This window comes from Phlebotomus papatasi, chromosome 3, assembly GCF_024763615.1.
Source record: "Phlebotomus papatasi isolate M1 chromosome 3, Ppap_2.1, whole genome shotgun sequence".
Lineage (NCBI taxonomy): Eukaryota > Metazoa > Arthropoda > Insecta > Diptera > Psychodidae > Phlebotomus > Phlebotomus papatasi.
This window is the reverse complement of record NC_077224.1, coordinates 64,612,960-64,636,531: the sequence shown is the minus strand read 5'-3', so window position 1 is coordinate 64,636,531 and position 23,572 is coordinate 64,612,960. Positions and strand designations below refer to the sequence as shown.

The window sequence follows — 23,572 nt, the reverse complement described above, 5'->3', positions numbered from 1 at the left end:
AAAATGGCCACGATCATAAAGTTACCCTATTTCCTTTGAGTGAAAGAATGTGGCACCTACGTGCCGAGCTTATAAACACATCCAAGTCTTTCTACGTAGCGAAATACGATCTAATTATCGTTTTCTGACATCTTAACAGTTTCTCAATTGTTATCCACAAATTTTCTTCCGCTAGGATACTCACAATATTAGCATCAATATTAGAGATCTTTTAAATGGAATTGATATTTCAAAGAATAAATCCTTATTTCTAAATTTTCAAAGCCACTTTTCAGTCATACTTAGAGCAAGGACGCGATCTAAATACACCTCCAAAATGTTTCTTAAGTGAAAGTTCGTCACTTAAAATTTTCCAAAATTAGTCTAACATTAAATATTACAAATGTACTTTTTCCTTCCTCATTTTGTAATTGTGCTCAAAAACACAAATCCACTTTTTTGAAGAATACTTTTGGCATTGAACAGATATAATACAGTAAAACCTTTCCAGTAATGCAAAAAATAAGCAAAAAATTGTGGAGGTAATGGCCTCTACACACTAGAGACATTTATGTCCATATTGAAGAGTTTTTCCCACACAAGCATAGGGAATTTGCTTCAATATGGACATAAATTTCTCTAGTGTATAGAGGTCATAAGGGATACCGCTTAATGACATACGCGAAAAAGTCAAACGAATACGATAAATTAGAAAAAAAATTATATCAAATTGATTGAAAGTCAACTACAATGCTATGTCACTTTTGCGTGCCACTATATGAATTTGAAATTCCTGCAAAAATTAAGCAAAATTATTGTTCAACTGAATATTTTCCTCGGAAAAAATACGACACAAATTCAAATATTGTAATAATTTTAAGCGTATCTGCTGCATTTCATTGTAATAGCCGAACTTGAGAATTTCAACAAATCTTTTAAATTATACTGCCGCTCGAATTAAAAATCTCAACTAAAAGTAACGTAGTCTGAAAAATACGGAATTAGACAGAAGAGACTTTATAATCGAACACTCCCACTTCCAAAGAATTCCAAGCACTTCATTTTTAGCTGTACACCACTTCTAACCCTATTATCTCCCCCTTGATTTTGAATTGTTTTCTACTCTAGATCTTAAAGAACATTAAAAGTATAATGCCAAATATTTCTACAATACTTTTTTTTTAAATGCTCTGCGGGACGGAAATGTATTACACTGCTGATGGGGTTCTTTCATACATTTACACGGCAGGAAATTTATTTTTCTTGGGAAATTCTATTGATATCCAAAGATAGTTACAGAAATAGTCATAGAGCTCATTTATTTATTTGAATGCTCATAAAAGTCGTAGAACTGTATGAAACTGCCCGCTCCATGTTCCCCTTTAGGATTAAGTAATTAATATAACTCTTAATTGCACTATATCCAAAATTAACTAGTTAAACAAAATATATAAAAATTACCTAATTGTGATATTGACTATTTTATCGGTGAGTAGAATAAAATACCTAATCCTCGTAAAAACTGAATTAGGAGGACGGTATTGAGTTTACGGAAACAACCTTTGATTGTCTGCACTTTTCTCCAAAGTATATTTACAAGCCTTAAAGCAAAAATATATCTAAGATAGATCCTAAAAGCGTAGCTCAAAATTGTGCTACTCAGTACCTTTCCCTTAGATTAAAATTGTATGACTAACAAATTTTGTGATGTGACAAAGATTTTTCTGAAAATAGAAAGCATTTTTTGAGTACATTTTCTCTTTTCTAAAAATTTGTTTCCGGCCCACGCGGCTTGTCTGCAACGGGCGTCACGGTCATTCCTCTGTTGTCGTAGGAGTAGTCAAGCGTTGAATCTTCAGCAGGGTATCTCGTACTCACCGGAGTACTAACCGTCTGAATGGTTGACCCATCGACTGAAAAGATAGTCGAGTCCCTCTTTGAACTTGCAGAATTCCTGGCCAAATCCGTTCGAATGTGAAGCTTTGGACTTTGAGTGTTAGGATTGGCATGTGTGAGATCAACTACTGGACACTGTTTCTGCTTCATGGACTTGGATTTGAAGAATCTCACACATTTTAAACTGAAATATCCTCTTCTGTGGAGCCATCGCAAGAAGTGAAGTCCATGGACAATCAAGAACAGGATCAAAAGTACGAGAGTAATGATCAAGATTACAGTCTGACGATTCTCCAGCTGTTGAAATTCACCCGACAGATGATTCATCTTATCGTACAACTTTCTGTAGATGTATTCTGCAAAAATTCGCAAATATTATTTCGATGTTAATTAAATATTCAAGCAATTTGATGAATTAGTCAGTGGGATGTTTTATACTTACTCTGGCAGCTCTTATGGCACTCCATTTGATCAGCATTGTGAGAAGACGGATTGCTGGAAAATATAAATATTTTAAAATAAGTTTCAAGATTTGAATTAAAGTTGCGTAATTTCTAATAAGTGATTTTTTGATCTGCCAACGAGTTGGTAAGTTATTCAAAATTGATCATTACTCAAGTAATAATAAATAATAATTCTAAATAATAAATATCTGCTTTTAATTAACAATGTACAGAAAGTGATCTAATAAAAATATTTTTGAGAGATGATTTGTAAAGCGTTAAAAAATCGAACATTGGCCTCAATTCTGAGACCAAAATCAAGATCAAAATTTCAAGCTGTCAAATATTTCCAAAATCAAGATTTCGTATTCTGACGCGAAGCATTTATGGAACTTAAAGTGTCTTAGCTTGATCTCGATCTTGGTCTTAGAATTGAAGCCATTATTTGTATGATTTCTATAGTTCTAAAAATACAGATTTTTTTTAACGCTTTTCAAATCTTCCCTCAAAAATATTTTGTAGATTATATACGGATTAATTGATTAAATAGATCATTTTCCAAATCACAGAAATTATACAAACAATGGCCTCAATTCTGAGACCGAGATCAAGATCAAGATCAAGAAAATTTCGAGGATTTTGGTATTCTGAAATCAAAAAATCAAGATCAAGATGTCAAATCTGTTAAATGTCTTGGAATCTTGAAATGCAAGACACAAACCGTGTGGATATCAAGATTTGAAATTCTGGAACCAATATTTCAAGATTTCAAGTAAAATTTCTTGTTGATTGGAATTTTCAAGATACTAACAATTTTAAGAGTTTCATGCGGAAATTGTTTTTGATGAGGAATATTTCTATGAGATGATACAAAAAAAATGACTATGAAAAATGCTATATTTGATCTTGTAATTTAATCGCAATGGTACATATTTCTAGATGTATACGTTTCGAAGTACAACATCCTGAAAATACCTACAAAAGAATCACATCTTGAATAAGCATTTTAGGGTTTATCACATGTCACAAGTTTTGTTTGCACTTCTTTTATTCCCGATTATGGACTGTATTATGTTATTTAATACAACATATAATTAATTTTTCTAAATATAAGGCGAAATTTTAACAAATTCGACAAAGAAATGAAGATATTTGTCAGAAGTGACGTGTCGTTAAATGTGGAAAATCTTGGTTCTTAGCTAAAACATTTTAAGTTCCATTAATGTTTCGCGTCAGAATATGAAATCTTGAACTTGGAAACATTTGACAGATTGAAATTTTGATCTTGATCTTGGTCTCAGAATTGAAGCCTTTGTTGCATTTCGTTAAACGAACTCAATGGAAGAAGAATAGAGTATTCTATTTTTTTTTCAATTTAGTTTATTACTCCCTCTTTAGGTTAAGATTTAATTTAATGTAAAAGTCTCGTAAATTTCAACTTCACTAAATTCGTTCTAATGACTTCGGCACACTTTTTAGTTCAGGAAAACTTCGTAAAGTCGAAATTAGCATCTCTTTCTTTCTCAAAAGATTTGCATATGTCTATCCCGCTTTTTTGCACTCTTCTTCTTCTTTTAAACATCATAACAAATTAAATTTAGCTTAACAGAATTTTAGAGTGCGAAAGAATGGAATATTTCTGAATGAATGAATTTTGTATATACAAAAATGTTGAAAAATAAAGGGTGTATATTTTGATTTCAAGAAATTTTCCCGATCTAAAAGGTGTGTTGGATCAATAACAACTATTATTGCATTTGTAAAATAACGATAATAATTTATTCATTTATTTATTCGCTTATGCAAAATTATGGTCGGAAAAATCCACTAATCAGAGTTTTTAAATTAAAAAATGAACTTGGCCATACCTCAACCAAAATTGGATTTTATTTTTTGTTAAATATTTAATAAAGCTCTAAACGCCACTAAATATACCAATAATAAAAAATAATACCAATAGTAATAAATCGGTAAAAAACTTGCTACTGGGCATTTATTCTGGTTATTTTTATTTAATTTTCTCTATTCGATTTTGGTATAGTTTTTAAACGATTTATGAATTAGTTTAAATTAACTGTAAACCGAAATTTATCCAGAAAAATTAAAAGAAAAACATAATTCATATTAACTTTTGCCTATTTTTCAAAAGACTCAAATTAGTCAAATTGAAAGTCTTGTAAATAAAATACTGTGTGGTTAAGATATCAAACAATCTTGTGCGTTTTCGGTCGGATTTGTAAAATTAATGTTACTACTATAGAACATCGGAATAGTGCGAATATTTTTAAGAAATATGCACAAAATATTCTTTGAATTTAGATTAAGTTTTAAGAATATCTCTGAAAACGAACTGGCCAGAATTTAATTAATCCATACAAATAGTAGTAAAATATTTTAAATTGTCAATAAGAAATACAAACATAGTGGTTGAAGAAAACTAAAGGTTACTGAAATGGAGTAATTTAACCAGTTTATCCTCTAAAATACTTGTAGGGAAATCGCTTTCTTCAGCATTTGCTTTTACATCTATGATTATTTATTGCTTTTATAATTGAAAAAAATTACTATAACATTTAGGTATGTATATCATACTCACTGAATAATTAAGTATTTTAGTTTAAAATCATACTTTAGTCAGTCCCAACGTGTTTTCTAATTATAATAGTTTATGCATTAAATACTGTCAAAAACTATAGTCAATTAGTGTACGACAGCGATGATAATAAAATAGTACAATATTCACGAATTTAATTTTTTTTATTCCTTTTAGTCAGAATAAAAATGAATAATTAATGTCAGTGAGTGAACCGTGAATGACAGATCGGCATATCGGCAGAGCGGTGCCGATCTGTCTTCATGATCAGCTGATCGACAGTCATTAAACTTTGACTAGCATGCCTTGTTATCCCCTGCTTTCATTTCTAAATTTATTTATTTACTGTATACTTTTATTTCAATGCTTTTTGAAATATTATTTTCTTAAAAGCACAAAAATAAAAAGTCAGTTTCGAATTACGAATTAAGAAGTGAAATTTATTAGTGTCCAATGTCAACTTATGGTTACTGGAAAAGCTTTATTAGATATTGTATAAAAAAGAATGCTAATCAATTTTTAATAGTTAATATTTTTTTTATTTAATGACAGTAGAAAAACAATTTTTTGACTAATTAAAATCGATAAAAATCCGATTCTTGCGGATGATTACAAACTAATGATATCCAAATTTAGGATATTTTTTGTAGGAGCTCGATTAATATCAGAGTTAAGATATTTTTGATCAAAAAAAGTGGGATATTGGCTTGCTGCATAGGGTGCAGTCCCGAAAATCGATCGTTCACTGAAGAGTTCAAGACTTTAATAGGGTAAGTGTGCCAAATTTCGGCATAGTTGCATGCAAGCGCTAAAGTCTCAAGTTTTAAATGTAATATTTTTAATATAAATTGAATTTATTTATTATCTTTTTATAAGGAGTGTTCCTTGAAACCTTGTAGACAGTCTATCGTCTTTGTTTTCTCTAAAATCATTTCTAATACTTTTTAAAATGAATAAAAATGTTGACATAGCATTGGTGGCCTATTTCGGCCACTTTCATTCTCATAGTTCCTTGCCCTTCCGGAATTCTTCCAATGCCTTTTTCAGATCATCTTGCTCGTCGAAGCGATATTTTTTGTTATTCTTTTGCATTGTATAAACTTTAGAGAATGCAAAAACTAAAACTTCATTGAAATTCGAGGAACAAAAATTGTGGCCGAAATTGCAAGCTGACCGGAATTCGGCACACTTACCCTATGTATGCATCATAAATTTTCTCACCAAATTGGTTCGCAACTGTGACACTGTAGAACCCCTTCTTTGCAGTATTCATTGATCCCACAGAAAATCTTTCCACAAGGTGGACCAATGATGTCCAGATTAGCCTCCGATGCACCAACAATGCTCATGACCAGCAGAGGGATCAGCATGTCTACCATTTCTGACGATTTTCTCTCGTAAAACCTTGACTTTTATCTTGGACACAGTCACAATTGGACACAATTTTCCGCTTAATTAAAAAGCTCCTGTTTGAGTCATAAATCACAGATATTTTTTTCACTTTTTAATTTGTTTTTACGTTCAAATTGCCACTAAAACTTGTCCGAATTAGACGTTTCTCGCGTGAGAGTGAAGATGATTCATCTTTGCAGGTGTTTTAGGAGAGAATTGTGAATTTTCTCCAGTCACTATCATTGAGATGAAACTGGTTTAAGTATCTGAATTAATTGATATGATCACCACTGTGCTATTTTATTTGTAAATATTTGCTTTTAGAAGAAAAATAGGAGGAGATGATCTTCATGGTAGGTTTTGTTGCAGACTGAGATCACCCTACTCTCCTCTCCTCCAGTGGAGGTAACGTTATTCGATAGATATGTATTAAAACTATTACACCTGAGTATTGTATTTTTAACATCTGAAAACAGAAGCAAATTGGGGATTTTTAGGGAATGTTTTTTTTAATGGACGTTAAACGTTCTAGGAATTTAAATTTAAATTGAGGATTTAGGATTACTGATGGGAACTCCTTGGAGTTTAGTATGAGGTTTAAGGTGGATTTAGCAAGAATCTTAGAAGAATAATTTGAATGGGTATCCAGTTCGACACTGATTCTCCAACACCTCTTTGCGTGGCATTCCACAATACCTTTTTCTTACCTGAGAGCCACGGAATTTACCTGTTGCACCTGGTGGAAGGGGAAAAACTGTTCTCAATTCCCCAATTCTTCTGCACAAAACTATGAAATTCTAAATCTTTAAAGTGGTATTTCTTGATTTTGAATTTAATGGATCCTGTGGATCCTGTTGGAGATTTTTGATTTCTTAAAAATATTTTTTAAGGAATGGGGAATGGGGTTGATATTTTTGATCATCTCGCACTAAACCAGATTTTTACAGTGTGTTCCCAATGGTTAGTATCTCATTTTATTTACAGTGTATAACAAATAATTTTGAATATATGCAGCATTTTATTTTAGTAAAAACTTCAGCAGTGCAACATAGCTCTCCATAGTTTATGTGTTTTGTTCTTTTGTGCGACAGAAATATTGGATTTTCTTGATCCACCGTGTCAAAATGCAAATTTGTGATGTAGTTCAGGAACAGGATTAATTAAATCAAATAAAATCTGTGTAAACATGACAGAACTGACGAAGGATAATCTGCCAAAAAGTGGACGAGTGAATGCAGGTGAGATTTTTCACCTTCCCGGAGTCTCTTGTCTCCGTGGAAGGTATTTAAATCAAAAAGTAGAACATTTAATCACTCTCTTCAATTATTTTCCCATAATTATATATGACTAACACTTGCAAATATTATTTCCATATATAAAAAAAATTTCTCTGTCCCATTTTCCTACGTGTCATTCAAAAATATAGTGTCTTCTTTTTCTGCTCCCAAAGTCTGCAAAGAGTGGCTGGTCCGGGAAGATGGGGCTCTGGCCTATCAGCTTCAGTCGCAGGAAATCAATGAACACTACAAGGGCAATCGCTTCCGGAATGCCCTAGTTCGTCAGGACTATCCTACTGCTCTCCATGAGCAGATCAAGGAAAAGGAATATGCTGAACGCCAAGCAGCTGTCTATCATCAGATGATAAATGAGCAGTAAGTCCATTCTAAGTCTTTGTTCTTCTCCTGAACCAAACAAGAAAAATTCCCATAACACTCTCTTCCGAGTTCGTTTTTTCTAACTTTATTTCCCAACAACATTCAAAATTTCTTATCACACAAATTCTTATCAAAACTCTCCACACGATTTCTTACACAGTTTTTTTGATTCCCCGAAAAAATGTAATCTATTTAATTGACTATTGGAACACTTTCTTGAGCAAATATTCCTCCACAATAGATAAGCACTAGAAACAAAATAAATCTTTCTGGGTCATTAAATAAATGGATAAATTATGCAGAAGACCTTGAAAAATATCTACATAAAAGAATGTTGAGTAAGACTTCTTTTGGCTTTTAGAAAAATACTCCTGAGTTGAAGTTTTCTACGGAAATGTTTTTGAGGAAAATCAGAAAATTATTTTAGAAATTTCAGTTAATATTTAATTTATTTATTAATATTTTATTACAAGTGGTTCATGCCTTGTGAAGATGAATTCACATGGATCGAATATTTAATGAGGCCAAACATATTTTGATCGTTGAACTTTTGCAGCTTTTGCATTCGATAACTGTAGCAAAGTGCTGATTTTTAAATGGATAAAAGAAATTTAATACTTTTAAAGATAATTTTTAAATTTTATAACAGAATGGGGAAAGGATTTTTGCATATTTAAGCTTTTATAATCTTGCAATTCCTATAATTTTTGTGCGATTATTTAATCAATTTTATACAGAACTTCTTTGAAGTAATGTCCCGTTTTTTATGGTCTCTATATACTACAGAAAATAATGCCCATACACTCTGTCCCGGCATTATGCATCTAACGAAATTATGCACATACAATTATGCAAGTTTGCCTACAATTGAGAGTCAATTTATAAAATCATTTTTGAAATACGCCTAAAATGTATACTATTTTGCGATGCGGGATATTTAAAAACACTGTGCTTCTTTTTCAGAATAAGACTTTAATTTCTTTTATTAACCCTTTAAGGACGATAAGCTTTCCGCTGAGCGAAATTCAATGAAATCAAGTTTCCCTCGATATTTTAGCTTAAATAAGAGATTTATGGTTAAAAAGAAATTTTCCCATCCCTAGGAGTCCTGGAAAAATATGGGTCACATATGACCCAATCGTCCTTAAAGGTAAAAAAGCACAAAATTTTCTAGACGACTAGTTTACTCGTTAGCTCTGTTATTTTTGAAAGATAAATAACTTGAATATATTTGTAATAATAAAAAAAAATATTTAGAGTACGAGTAAAAATTAAAACGATCAAAAATTAATTTTAAAAAATCTCATGAAAAAATGTATTATTGTTTACTTCATTTTAATTTTTTTATAATATTCATCGAAACAAATTTCGCATACCCCGAGAAATTCGTTCTAACGGCAGATTTATTTAAAGGAAAGCCCCTGCAGGTATGCAAGTTTTCTTGATGCGTAATGCTATTTCGCGCATTTTTTTTCGGTCCCGAAAATGTGCATAATACCGGGACTTAGTATATTTGACATTATTGATGAATAATTTGTTTAGCAATTTAACATAAAATATTGTAACGGATATCGAACATTTGATTAATAAATGTTTCACTCTTGAAATAAAATTTCTATGAGGCCATCCCTGATTAATACACTTATGAAATTGACGTATCAGACTCATGTCACTTACGACAAAAGGAGACAACTGGAGAATCCATTTGAAGAAATTGAAGAAAAAGTTTTAAGACTTTTTCACATGGAAGCAATTCTTATGAAAATTGCTCTCATTTTGTAGAGATCTTTAGAGATGAAAACTTTTTTTTTGTCAATTTATTGTTAAACATTTATTTAGATTTTTTCAGAAATACAGTGGCGGCTAAAATAAAAGAATCATTTTACCAATCTTATATTTTTTAACTTTTGTATTTTTTCCAATTTGTTGATATAATTCTGAAGAAGAAATCTTCAAATTTTTAGAATCGTAGAATAAGGGTTGTTTTGGCCGCTAGAGGTTTCAATTTTACCCAGAATACGTCTATAGTGAAATTTAGTTCTGCCAAAAAAATTGGAAAACTGACATTTACGGTTTTTAAATATGGCTTTATTTAAACTTTTTCCATTTATAGACTACATTCTTTAATTTAAATTAAATGAAAGTGGTCCTATCGTGTTGTTCGAACCATAGAGTTTTTTCCGCTACACATTTTAGATTAGGAAAATTTAATAAAATCGAAATTCGTATCCTTTCTTTCTCAAATGCGTTGCATATATCTATCCCACTCTTTTGTACTCTTCTTCTTTTTTGAATATCACTACAAATTTTGGATTATGCAAAACATTTGGTCAGTTATACCTCCGGAACATCTTTTAGATCAAGAAAATTTCATGAAATCAAAATTCACATATCTTTCAAACGTTTTACATACCGCTATTTCATTCTATCGCACTAAAATTGTTTCGAACCAAATTGAACTTGTTATAACATTTAAAAAAAAAGAAGAGTGGAATAGACGTATGCAAAATGTTTGAGAATGATCAATAATTTTCAATTTCAAGTTCAATTTTCAATTTCAACAATGATCTTCAATCTTTTAAATAATAAAATTTTACTGTTTTTAAAGATATGCCGAAACCAAAAAACCGATCATAAATCGATTTATGTTACTGTTTGTATTGCACTTGTTTATATCACACTGATCAAATTTGATTTTTAAACCTCCAAGACGCCCTATGAAACAGGTAATTTTCTTGAAATCAAAATTCATATTTTTTCTTTCTCAAACATTTTATATATGTCTATCTCATTCTTTCGTACTCAAAATTTGATTTACAGTAGACTCTCGCTCAATCGGCTCTTTTTAAATCGGGCGAAAAATTTTGTTGACAATTTTCACGTTTAATTATAAAGCTAATTTGCTCAAATTCGCTGCAGTTCTTCCTATTTTATTGTGATTCTTTATAATTGAGCGCTTTTTGTGGATTTTACAAAGGCTTTGACGCCCAAATTTATCGATAAACCGGATGACATTTCTCCCCAAATGCCCAATTGAGATAGAATCTACTGTAAATAAATTAAACTTGTTGTGATTTTCAAAAGAAGAAGGAGAAGAAGAGTGAAACGGAATGAAATAGACAATTTTAAAACATGTAGAAAAGAAAGGAACGCAAATTTCGAATTCATGAAATTTTTCTGATCTTAAACGTGTGGCGGAGCTATTACTAACCAGCTTTATCAAAATTCTGAGAAGAAAGAAGTTAAATAATTCATAGAAAAGACAGGATACTTGAAAAATAAATAAGTCTGAGTAATTGATATAAATTATATCCAAGAAAAAATCATTTCACTCTTTCGCACTCAAATTTAAATTGAGTTTGTAATGCTTTAAAAAATATAAATATAATATTTTTGAAGACTTGATTAAAACAAGGGTGTGGATCTTGATTTCATGAAAATTTCCTGATCTATAGTCTGCCACGCTGAGAGAGAAATCCGAAAAAGTCAAAATAACATTCCGGAAATGTTAATTTTACCCTGCAGTATTGTATTGATACGAAATCGGTATAAATATTACCCTTTTTAGGTGTATTATGGGTTAAAGTTACTCTTTTTTCATATTGATTTTACCTTCAAAAGGTGTAAAATTAACATTAAAAATGTTGATATATTTTTACACCCGAAAAGTGTTAAAGTTATGACGAAAAAAAGTTAATCGTAGCCTCTTTTTTTCTCAGTGCAGAAGCATTACAGACGAAATTTTATTCTTTACTTGGCAAATTTGATTTTTCACGACACTTTTGCCATAATTTTCCCAACGACCTTCTTTAAAAAAAAATTGAAAAAATAAACAAGAAATTATTGAAATTGAATTATATAATATTTTGAGCTCGTTTTTTGCATAACTTATCGTTGCGAATTTACACAAATTTCAACGTGTTCTTGAGTATTTATACATTGGTATAAATTTTAAGTATATACAATGAAATTGTGTAATTTTGCAATCTTTGTGTAAAAAATATGCATTCCATAAAACTTAAATTTACTTTTTACAATTTTACTTAAAGATCATAATAAAACAAACAGATTACGTTTTCAATTTAATAATAGTTCTGTGTAATTTTACAAGTGTAATTTTTATGCATAAATTACCCAATGTAGCCTTAGTAAGTGTGTTATTTGAAACTTGATTTTCTATGCGACAAAATGTTCACAAATCAATCAACATTATTGCGAATTTAAATGCAAATTTCTCTATTTTCAATAAATCTAACGATTTATATGATTGTAAATTGGAAAGTTCATAAAATGTCCATGTGTGTCTTTCTTTGGAAATTTTATTGTGAAACATTTTATGCTTGAGACAATTAAAGGCCATTCTGCAGAAGTGAACAAGAAGTAAATAAATTGCGCAAAATGACGCGGAAGACAAGAATGCAGAACATGCTGTTTCTGACCGGCGTTGTCTGAGTCAGTGAAATACTGACCATTTATCACAACACACTTGACTCTTTTGCTCCCTCAGCGAATTTCTGAGCATGGATTATAACTGAAATATTGTGTGAGATCATGGGGAATATTATCTGTATTGCAGGGAAGAGGCAGATGCAAGAATTGCGAGGGAATTGGCGAGGAAGTTGGAGAAAGGGGGTGTTGATATGGAGAGGAGGCGTCTTGTGAGCGAAGGTTAGAAGATTAGTTTTTTTTTAGGGAAGGATCTTTTTTTTATGAATTTTTCCCGTGGGATTTTTAGCTCCGCCTCTTCTGAAAAATGAATTGCCAATTCCACCGCGGAATGCAAAGACTCAGCGACCAAATATCATTCAGCATACTCCACCAATTGATGCTCCAATGTCGTCAAATGCTCAATTGAATTATGCTCAATTAGATCTACCACGACCATCGACGTCTGGGCAGAATTTTACATATGACACTGTCTACAATGCTCGATCTTATGAAGAAAATTCTGACAATAATTTTTCCCAGCGGAAGCTACCATCTCTCGATGATACTCCGCTCAATTTGCAATCTCACACGCCAGAAAAAATTTTGGCGCCCCTTTTGCCCCGTCGAGAAAATGTTCATGTCCGCGAGAAGAGTTTTGATGCCTTCGAGCAGAATCTCAATAAACACTCCCACAAGAACTACGTCCAGGAGGATGATCTCGAGGCCAATTGCAACTTCCAAAAGCTCTCACCTGCAAAATTTGACTATCTCATGGGGAACACTGCCGGCTGTGCTGGAGCTTCCAATGAAGCCTTCCTGGATTCCCAAGATGATCCCATTGAGACACTGAGAGATCTGGGATTGCCTCCAGAAGAAATCCAGGAGATTGATCGTCGAGCCAAACAAGAACGCAAAGATGAAGAGTTGGCGAGGCAACTTCAGGAACAACTGACATGTGAAATGAGCCAAGAAGAACGCGATAGAATCGTGGCAATGGAAGCACAGGACAAAGAATTAGCCAGAATGCTTCAGGATCGGGAAAGAGCAAAAGCCAAGAGGGCCAAGGAGAGAGCGAAACTAAAGAAGCAACAGCAGCAGCAACAGCTAGAAGAAGAGGCTCGAGGTTCAGAAAAACAGCCAATGCTGGAGCCAGATGGGGATTCCTATGCTAATCCTGTGGATTTCATTGAGAACAATCACATGCATCAGGAGTATCAGAGAGATCGGCGGGAGTACTTTGAGGAGAGCAGAGGGAATTCTGGAGGATTGCCGTATGATCAGTTTGGGAGGAATTCCATTCTGAATGACGAGAATTACTCCAATCCAGTTGATATGTTGATGCCGTCCTCAAATGATACTGACCAGGTCAAGGTGTCCATCAATGTGAAAAAACAAACGGCTGGAGCCAAGAAGCAAGATGAACACTTTGGATTTCCAATGTCAGGTCAGTTGAATTACTCTAGTTTACACCAATTGATTACATTTTCTTGTAGACTTTGATTTTCTACATTTTTTTTTAAATTTCTGCAATTTCTTACCTTTTTTTCAATTTATTTAACTGTAGAAAAATCTTCATATATTTAAAATAAAAAAATGTAAAGTGCAGAGTAATAAAAAAATGCAAAATTAATTTTAATATTATCTAATATGATATTTATTTTATTACTGAATTATATTTAAAAATTAAATATTAAAACATTATTTAAAATATTTAAAAATATTTTAAATATTTTTTTTATCAAAAATATTAAATATTTTAAATATTAAAATTAAATATTTTAAATATTAAATATTTTTAAATATTAAATATGATTAAATATTATTATTAATTAAATGATTAAATATTTTTTATCTAATCTAAGACAACATTTTAAATATTTTTGCAAATACGGTTTTGAAAAATAAAATTATAAAAGAAAGATTTTAATGAGTAAATCGATAAATATTTGTCAAAATACGAAAAAATGTAAAACAAAATATAATATGCTTTCGAGATCTACAATTAACTTTGTTCTTCGCCTTTTGCAAAATGCAAAATATTAAAAAACAATTTTCCTTGAAATATTTTCATAATTTTTTAAGTCAAAAGCAAAGTATCTTTTAAAAATTTCTTTTCGCACTGTATTGTTAAAAATTATCATATTTAGCAATGAAAATTATCTATGCATAATGCACATTTTATATTTATTTTTCTCAATCGAAATGTCCTATAAATCTGCATAGGGGAAGGTGGGGCTAGATTGAGCTGGGGCTACATTAAAAACATTATTTTTTCGCATATTTCTAAATGAAGTTTAACCTAAACATAATTTAATACTATGGGAAAATATGCAGTGTTCGAAGTCAGAGTGTGTACAAAGCTTGAAAGCCTTCCCCTACATCTTCTTCTGGGATATTTGGAACATTAAACCTTTAAAAGCAGATTATCATATTGATTATTTTAAAATTAAATAAAAATATAGATATTGCCTTGTGTACAATATCGGACACCAAGTTTCTCGATGTCCCTTGAGGTTCCTGAACTCTGTCAAGTTTTTTTACTCCAGAATCTTGTTCAAAACTGCTTTTTTGTTTCGTTAGGGTTGCACAATTTATATAAATTAACAAAATTAAAAATTTATTGAATTTCGTAAAACAAAAGAAATATTCGTCCGCCTTTGCAAGCTGTCCGAATTTGACTAAGTTCGATGAGGAGGACTTATAAATCAAGGATCTTATTTTCTTTGCCACAGTTTACCTGGGCTTTTTGTAATAAATTTTACATTTAGAAGGTTCAATTTGTACCGTAACCTAATTTTTTTTAGGATAAACTTATTGTGAAAGCTTTGAAAGCTTAACTCCATCCACTCGTAAGAAATTTGGTGTGTGGCATAATCACATTGACATGAAATGCTCACCGTATTTCGTTAATTTACACATTTTCATTGCAATTCATACGCAAAATTTCCAATACCGTATTACCTTATCTCATACTCTGGTACTAGTAGAAAATAATATATGAAAATTGAAGAAATAAAACGAAAATAAGATAAACGGTGAGCAAAAAACACTGTAGGATTTTTTGCTACAGTTTTTGCTTACCATTTGTCGAATTTTAGTTTTATTTCTTCAATTTTCTCTTATTATTTTCACGTAGTGCCACCGAGTATGAGATAAGGTAATACGGTAATGGAAAATTTGTGTATAAATTGTAATGAAAATGCGTACATTAACGAAATACACTAATGCCCTAGACACACTTGCGACTTAAGCCGAGAGACGACTTAGTGGAAAATGATGGAAATGTAGTTTGACCATTATTTCTAATATAATTACGCTGAGCTGTCTCTCGGTTAATCCTCAGGCAGGGGCCTCTCGAAATTTCATTTTTCCATACGTTTTTACATAGAGGCACTGAAGACTATTGGCAAGTTTTTTCCTAAAGAGAATTGACTGATATGTTTTGAAATCGTGCATTAAAAGCTATCTAAAAATATATATTTCATAATGTTCGCCGAAATAATACAAGAACTACGAGCAAATTTGTTTAAGTTGCGGTGCAATATCTGCAACATTTTTACAAGGAAAAGGGAAAAATATCTTCACTTTTTATTAGGCTTGATGGGCCCCTGCCTCAGGTCTGTCAAGGCCATTAGTCCCGGCATTATGCATTTCGGGAACAGCTGACGAGATTATGCGCACACGATTATGCAACTTTGCCTACTTTGGGGCGTCAATTTATGAAATCATTTTTGAAATACGCCTGAATGTATACTATTTTGTGACGAGGGAAATTTGAAGACATTGTGCTTATTTTTCAGCATAAAACTTAAAATTCTTTTATTAAGGTAAAAATTTTAAATATTCTAACAATTTGTTGCAGAACTCTGGCCAATGAATACTGTTTGTTGATGAATTTCTTTTAACCCTTTAAGGACGATTGGAACACCGGTGTCCCAAAAAGAAAATAATTTTTCCTGATTACCTAAAGTTATTTTTTCTTATGTCTGTACATAATTGTAAAGTAGAAGGTTGAACGAATCTAGGATATTTTTTGCCAGTCTCCAGCTATTTGCTGTATACTAAATATTTAAACTTAAAAATGTCAATTTTTCAAATTCTCATATTGAAAAATTATTTTAATTATTTTTTATACTTCCAATTTTTTTTAAGCTAAATCCTTTTGGGAATAAAAACTGCATTACTCATATTGAATATTTTTCATTAGACTGAAAATTATTATTGATTGTTATTGTCAGAAAAGTAACTTAAAGTCTTGGGCTATTTTTGTCCCTATCGCTCGTAGAGGTAAAAAATGTACCGAATAAGACTCTGTTGAACATTCCAAAGTTAGATATGAAACGTTTCACAAATTTTGTTTATCGGTTTAATTTTTATTGTTGATTTTCGGTCCGTAAAAAGTGTCTCGTCGTTAAAGGGTTAAACGGTTGAATCTTTTTGTTTTGACAGATTTTACTCCGTGCGAAATTGGCGAAATTCGTTCTACGGCCGATTTATTCAAAAGAAAGCCCCTGCGAATATGCAAATTTTCTCGATGCATAAAGCCGTTTCATGTGTTTTTTTCGGTCTCGAAAATGTGCATAATTTCGGGACAGAGTGTAATTGAATTGAATTGAATAAAAATCTCAATATTACGTGGGAGTACTTTTTTTTCTATTCTTGACATAATTGTTGACAAAATGACACAAAAATGTAAACAATGGACCCAACTCTAGTACCAATCAACCTTGCACTTTGTTGCCGGTTAAACTTTCTCTCAAGTAGCACGAAAATTACCACATAAAGAGAAAGAGAGAAGAAGAACAAGCAGTAAAATAAATCTGTGCAAGAAAATGTATAATTGGATTGATTTGCTTTCCATTCTTGCTCAATGAATGGTGTGAAATTGCAGATTAGATTATGTGTGATTCATTGTGAACTAATTCAACACACTTTGTATAGGATCAGCGAGTGCCAACAGCTATCAGGGACCGGCTAGACCCAATCATTTAGACATCCGGGGACCGATAAATCGTCCGGCAGCTCCAAGAGCCCATCTACCGGAAGGAATTGAGAATATTGCCACAATTATCGATCCGACATATCATCACAGCTCAAATTCTACTCCTGGAAGTGCCCTGACACCACCCGAGATGTCTGAATTCTCGGATCATAGCTCCAGCCCAGTGCCTCCTTATATGCCAATCCAGGGATCGCGCCGGAGCACGTCCCTGGAGAATAAGAAGAAGAAATCAAAAGATAAATGTGCTCATCAGTAATCTCTTACTCCAAGTATTTTATACACTCTTCTTTTTTGATGATTTTTTTTTACATCTATTTTATACACATTTAAGTAAATTAAGGCAAAAAAAAACACTCTTTGAATACTTCACGATACCCTTTTTAAATGTATCGACAGCATTTTCCCTGTTCCGAATTATAGATATTAAAATTAAAAGTATTGGAAAAGAAATTGATTTAATTTTTGCAACAGCTGTTTATTCACCTTCCCAACATTCAAAAGATAGTGTACAAAAGAAACCCTGAAATGCATTGTTAGCCTGTTAATTACTTCTGGAGAATCCGCTCGATCATTTTCTCACTGATTTCCCACACCTTCTCGGACATTTGGTCGTTCTGCGAAAGCTGGCTGGGCTCACAGAAGAAGCAATTATTAAAGTAAATACCAGTCAGGCCCGTCAATTCGGGAGCCACAGCGCAAAATATCGAGGTGCTGGCTGCTTGTTGCTGAGAAAAAAAAGATGAATGAATAAATAATCCAAATAATCCCATAAAAGTTAATAAATTCAGAGTTGAGATCTTTGGAGATAATTCTAGATTAAAGATAAAGATTACAATTTACCATTTACGCTTTTTTTTTATTCTCATACAGAATTCATTATTTTATTCTATTTCTATTCTAGAGTTTACTTAATATAACTTAAAAAGTTCTAATTAAATCCGAAATAATATTTTTTGCCAAAATTGAAAAAAATACATCTCGTCTTTTTTTCATAGTGCCAAAATGTTGCGATTTTCTTGCCAGTTCAGATATTTTCCATAAAAAATATATTTTACTTATAGTTCTTAATTTCGTAAGACTTTTACAGCAGTTGTAGGACTCATAAATTGATTTTTCAACAAAGATTTTCCAAGTTTCTTGAGGTCTTTACATAAATTTTCTGAAAATTTGCAAGAAAATGCCAAAGTGAATTTCACACATTTTCGTTACAAAAATTCAATTTCCATTAATTTTTTTTCTAGCACTTTGGGAAGGATTCTAGTGTTCTCAAATTAATATATTTTCTTATAAAATATTCAAATTCTCATTTACGGTTTTTTTTAAAAAAAATTTCACGTAGAATTTCAAAAAAAAAAATCGGAAAAGGAAAACAAGGAGTAAAGTGATTTTTCACATTATTTTTCTTTACGGGCACTCAACTGTAGTAGAGCACTTGCTAATTGCATTTGCATAATTTTCTTAATTCATAATTTATTTTGATGTAGAAGGCAAACATTAAGAGATATTGAATTTCGGCTATCGATGACCATTCCAACAATTCTTTAATTATAAACCACTCAATACATTGCCCAAAAAATCTTAGGAGCAATACAATTGATTTTCGGATAATAATTACAAGAATAATATTAGTTATCGGTTCATAACGATAAAGTTAGAACCGGTTCAAACTTGTCAGAAATTCCAAGACCTCCTTTACAAGCTCAAATATTACCTCATTCAATTTTTGAATACGGTCTTTAGAGTCATTTTGACTTTTGGCCATGAAAAACCGCGATTAGGAATGGTATCTTCGAATATAGTGGACTGGGGTAGGGTGTAGAAAAATGAGTGACATCGACCTTAGTTCGATTTCTGAAGGTTTCCCTAAGGTCCCAAATCACTATCTCTAACCGTTTGGCCCTTGGAGTCTGGAGCTACTGACGGCCGAACGAATCAGACGGACAGTGTAGTCATTTCTCAAAAATAGCAGATAGTGGACGGAAAAATAGACCTCTCTTGATTTTTACTCTTTAATTCTTCACGACGTTTCGAGGTTCTGTGTCAGCCTTTTGGATGGTGAACATCTCAGTGAAAAATTGCAAAAAAGTTCAAGTGAAGTGCAACAGTAAATTTTCCCACCTGTACGTGATATTTCCTCCAATTCGAAAACTGATGAAGAGGACATTCATCCTCGAAACGTCGTGAAGAATTAAAGAGTAAAAATCAAGAGAGGTCTATTTTCCGTCCACTATCTGCTACATCTCATCAGACCGAAAAAACTTTCTCAGAAATCGTTTTAAATGCGAAACTATGTTATGAAAATGGTCCCTGGGGAGATTGAAACGTGAAAATTTTGAGGGGATAAAAAATAGAAGGATTGTACATACTGATTTCTCTGTGAAGTTCGAGCAGTAATAGTGGGAAAAGTCTTTTCAAAATTAACCCATTTTGAAAATTTTCTGATATTACCAAAATTCCCAATAACTATACGATTCTTCAAGACCTCTACACAATTTTTTTTTTACAAAAATTTGCTCTCAGTCAGTGTGAGAGGTGTGAGACGCCTTAAGAAAATTCGTAAGAATACCATTTATTCAACCATTAAAGACGGTCTAAAACGGAACCAAAAGCTCTAGACAAGACCTAAAAAATGTTTTTTTTTTTTCAAACGATGAGTAGTGATTCCAAATAACCGGGTTTTTAGGATATACGGTTAACCTGTTTTGAAAGGGTCTAAAACCGGTTAACCGGTTTAAAACTGGTTTCAAATTTAGGATTAGATTATTGAAATTTGAGCAATTTTTCAGAACTTATACTTTGATGTAATATTTAACACATAAACAAATAAATTCCTTTTCTCAGTTAGTTTAGAATTTATTTATTTTATTGTTTTACTTTGTATTTAAAATAATTCAGGAAATTTCAGAGTGCAAGAAAATTACTGGGAGTTTTTCTAATAATATTGTACCGTGGAAATGCTAATGCAATGTAGATTTCCGTAAAATGACTATTTTTTCATACAATTTATTTTTCTTAGAATAAATTTGTTATAAATGTTGTCATTTTCGAGAATCCTTAATGAGGAAATACTTAAAATTTTTATTCTAAATCTTGGAAAAGGAAAAAAAATATAGAGAATGTTTTAACGAATAAACCGAAAGAGTTTTCCTCTTTATTTTTAAAATACTATGACTAGTTTATTCTTGTTAAACTTAAGTTTAGAAAATTTGGATCGTGTCTTGAAAGGAAAATAATTTTCGCAAAAATATAAAAAAAAAGATTATTGGAAGGATAGTACCAAGATTTTTCCCTACCTACATTCGCTATAAAGCTTTTTTTGTAAAATTTTGTAAAAGCTTTGTCAAAATTATTCTTTTTTCAACAGAAAAATCCAGTTTTTCCGATCGGGAATGGTTTCTAAAGTCTATTTTTTTTTAATTATTCTCTAAAGAAAACATACCGATGCATAATTTTTGGTATTATATATCATGAAAATTATGATTGCCATTAAATTTACCACAAACACTAAAATCAAATTTAAAAAACCAAACTGTTAAAGAAATTAAGAAATTACTCAATGAATTTTTTTGAACGTCGTCATTCTGTTAGGCTAGGATCGGTTGCAACTCACGTCACAAAAACAAAAAATAAATAAACTTTTGTAAGTTATATATAGCCTTATACTTAGGAAACATTGTATCCTTTAGGCATGAAATAAACTTCAAAATTGAATTGAATTGAAATTAATTTACACAAAATTCAGAAATAATTTTACAGAAAAAAATCCATAGGAATTTAAAAAAAAGGAATAAAATAAAATAGAACCTTTGTTCTTTTTTATTCCATTTGTTGAAAAACTAATAAATATTAGATTTTAACAAAAATTTTACAATAATCTTGTGTAACAATCTTGATGAATTTGAGTCTAAAAAGATATGTAGTTAAAATATAGCAAAATTTAGAAAAAATCTCTATAATGACGGAGAGGTAAACATCTTGTTACTGTTCTACTTAGAACAATATATTAGAAGATTGTACTAAATCGTTTAAATTTTTTTTCTCTGTATACAATTGATTTTTTAGTCTTGTAAATATTTAACTAAAGTTTGAAAGATAAAATATTTTCAAAGAAGAAATCCTGAAATAATTTCCGATAATCTTTAAGCCAAATAATTCTTTTCAAAAGTGGAGAAAAAACGTACAGAAAACCCATTACACTATCCTTCATATATTATTAACATTATTACCATACCACACATTACACTTAGAATTATATTGTACTTCAGGTTCCCTTCTAAAGTCAATGAAATATTTTGCAGTGAATCTTGATTTTCAAAAAATTAACTTAAGCTTAAGAGAAATTTTTGTAAAGAGACGGTTTTAAACCGGGTTTGTCTCTAAAAACCACGGTTTTAAAACCGTTTCCAAAATAGGGCGGTTAACCGGTTTTTCGAAACCGGTTAACCGCTGTTGGAATCACTAGTGATAAGATCTTTTCATTGGCGATCGCCGGAAAAATTTCATCTATTTTGGACTATTATAAGGATTTCAATTACAACCAATTCATTTTTCAGTTCGAAATAGTAGAAATTCTGTAACTTTTTATCATAATCTATCTTCAAATTCATCTCAACTCTGTGGTGAAAATAGAACTTACCAATGATTTTGTGAAAGGCCGCACGATGGCAAAGAAAAGCCGGAAAAGCCACCAATGTCTGCTAATGTTGGTGGAAACCAAATTTCCTGGATGACAGGCAAACACTGAGATGCCCCGATTCTGCCAGCGTTTCCCCAGTTCCCTTGCAAAAAGCACATTGCAGAGCTTGGAATTATTGTATGCCATCATGCTGCTGTACTTGGCATCTGACACGCTCAGATGATGCTCAGAAAGTCCCTCTAGCTTCAGATTTGCGAATCTGTGGGATTCCGAAGACAAGACAACAACCCTGGATGTATGATCCAGGAAATCACTCAAGAGAAGAGTGAGATGGAAATGCGAGAGATGATTGACCTGAAAGGTAATCTCCAGACCATCCTCTGTGAGAGTATGAGGCATTCCCATTACTCCAGCATTGAGGATGAGGTAGTCAATGTGCGGGAATTGCACTTTGATCATCTTGGCGAATCTCTCGCACGAGGCCAAGCTGCACAGATCCAGAGGCCGGAAGTGCAGAAGACGCCCAGCATTGGGACGTTCCTGAGCAATTTTGGCAATTGCCTCTTCTGTGGACTTCTCATTGCGATTGGCCATGATGACTGTGCATCCATGGAAGGCCAGGGATTTGGCTGTCTCATACCCAATGCCCACATTACTCCCCGTTACAATTGCCAATTTCCCGGACAGAGCGCGTCCATGGAGGATCTGTAGGGCAGTGCTGGAGCCATCGAAGCGCTGCCTAATCTCACTGACACTCGTAGGAACTTCCTCGACAGCAAAAGCCAATCGGGGATCAATATAAGTGGTAGTCTTGTTGTTATGATCAATAAAGATCACTTTCCCAGTTTTCTCCTCGATCTTCCTCTCCCAGCCCATTGGCAACTCTCCAGCTACCTTCTTAATCTTCCCAGTTCGTGGATGAGTCCACTGCGTACTCTTACTCTGATGGCTAAAATCAAGGGGTTACACTCAATTTGCATTACTGCAATTATCTGCATTTTTTGCAATTAAAAATGCAAAGCCAATTAGATTTCACTTTACTATGGGCAATTGTGCAGAAAAGTGGATAAATGTGAGAAAGATAATGAGAACCTTGCGGAAAATTAGAAGAGTTTTGGCGTAATTGTTGTTGTGAGATTATAATCAGAAAAGCAAATTGCTTGGTTAATTTAGTGAAGTTCAAGTTAATTCTCAATGCATTCCTAAAGTTTACTGCAACTTGGTTCTTTAATTACTGTAAATTCTCTAGGAAGGATTATTTTAACTTCATTATTAGGCTCCTCCCTAAACTATTTTAAGCCACGCCTCCTTCAGAAAGGTCGAATTGATTCGAAAGTATTGATTTTCAAATTTTTAAAAGATTGTTAGTACAACACATGAGCTCGTAATATTTAGTATTTAATTGTTATTAATGTTAATAAGGGTAGTTAAAGAACTTATTTTTCACAGAACTCGGCAATTTTTGTTATTGATTCACCACTAGATTAACTCTTAGGGGGGGAATATAAGGGAAAGGCTCATAATTTTGTCCAGTTTCTTATTTTGGAC

At 32.0% G+C, this 23,572-nt stretch overlaps 3 protein-coding genes across 4 annotated transcripts; 1 reads left to right on the top strand and 2 right to left on the bottom strand.

Annotated features, from left to right (window-relative positions):
• Positions 1–1,545: 1,545 nt before the first annotated feature.
• LOC129807732 (protein grindelwald) lies at positions 1,546–6,656 on the bottom strand. Its single transcript, XM_055857185.1, has 3 exons — positions 6,133–6,656; positions 2,318–2,370; positions 1,546–2,231 (listed from the first exon to the last, which is right to left on the bottom strand). Exons 1-3 carry the CDS (start codon positions 6,288–6,290, stop codon positions 1,744–1,746), a joined length of 699 nt encoding a protein of 232 aa, XP_055713160.1. The 5' UTR covers positions 6,291–6,656; the 3' UTR covers positions 1,546–1,743.
• A 655-nt stretch (positions 6,657–7,311) lies between these two features.
• Positions 7,312–17,838, top strand: LOC129807727 (uncharacterized). Of its 2 annotated transcripts, none has more exons than XM_055857180.1 (5): positions 7,312–7,541; positions 7,754–7,955; positions 12,535–12,626; positions 12,694–13,830; positions 17,328–17,838. In XM_055857180.1, exons 1-5 carry the CDS (start codon positions 7,490–7,492, stop codon positions 17,642–17,644), a joined length of 1,800 nt encoding a protein of 599 aa, XP_055713155.1. In that variant the 5' UTR covers positions 7,312–7,489; the 3' UTR covers positions 17,645–17,838. The 2 variants fall into 2 exon arrangements, with proteins under 2 accessions (XP_055713155.1, XP_055713154.1); XM_055857179.1 differs by having other exon boundaries at positions 7,316–7,541; positions 7,730–7,955.
• A 4-nt stretch (positions 17,839–17,842) lies between these two features.
• Positions 17,843–23,338, bottom strand: LOC129807730 (WW domain-containing oxidoreductase). Its single transcript, XM_055857183.1, has 2 exons — positions 22,025–23,338; positions 17,843–18,113 (listed from the first exon to the last, which is right to left on the bottom strand). Exons 1-2 carry the CDS (start codon positions 22,898–22,900, stop codon positions 17,934–17,936), a joined length of 1,056 nt encoding a protein of 351 aa, XP_055713158.1. The 5' UTR covers positions 22,901–23,338; the 3' UTR covers positions 17,843–17,933.
• Between the last annotated feature and the right edge of the window lie 234 nt (positions 23,339–23,572).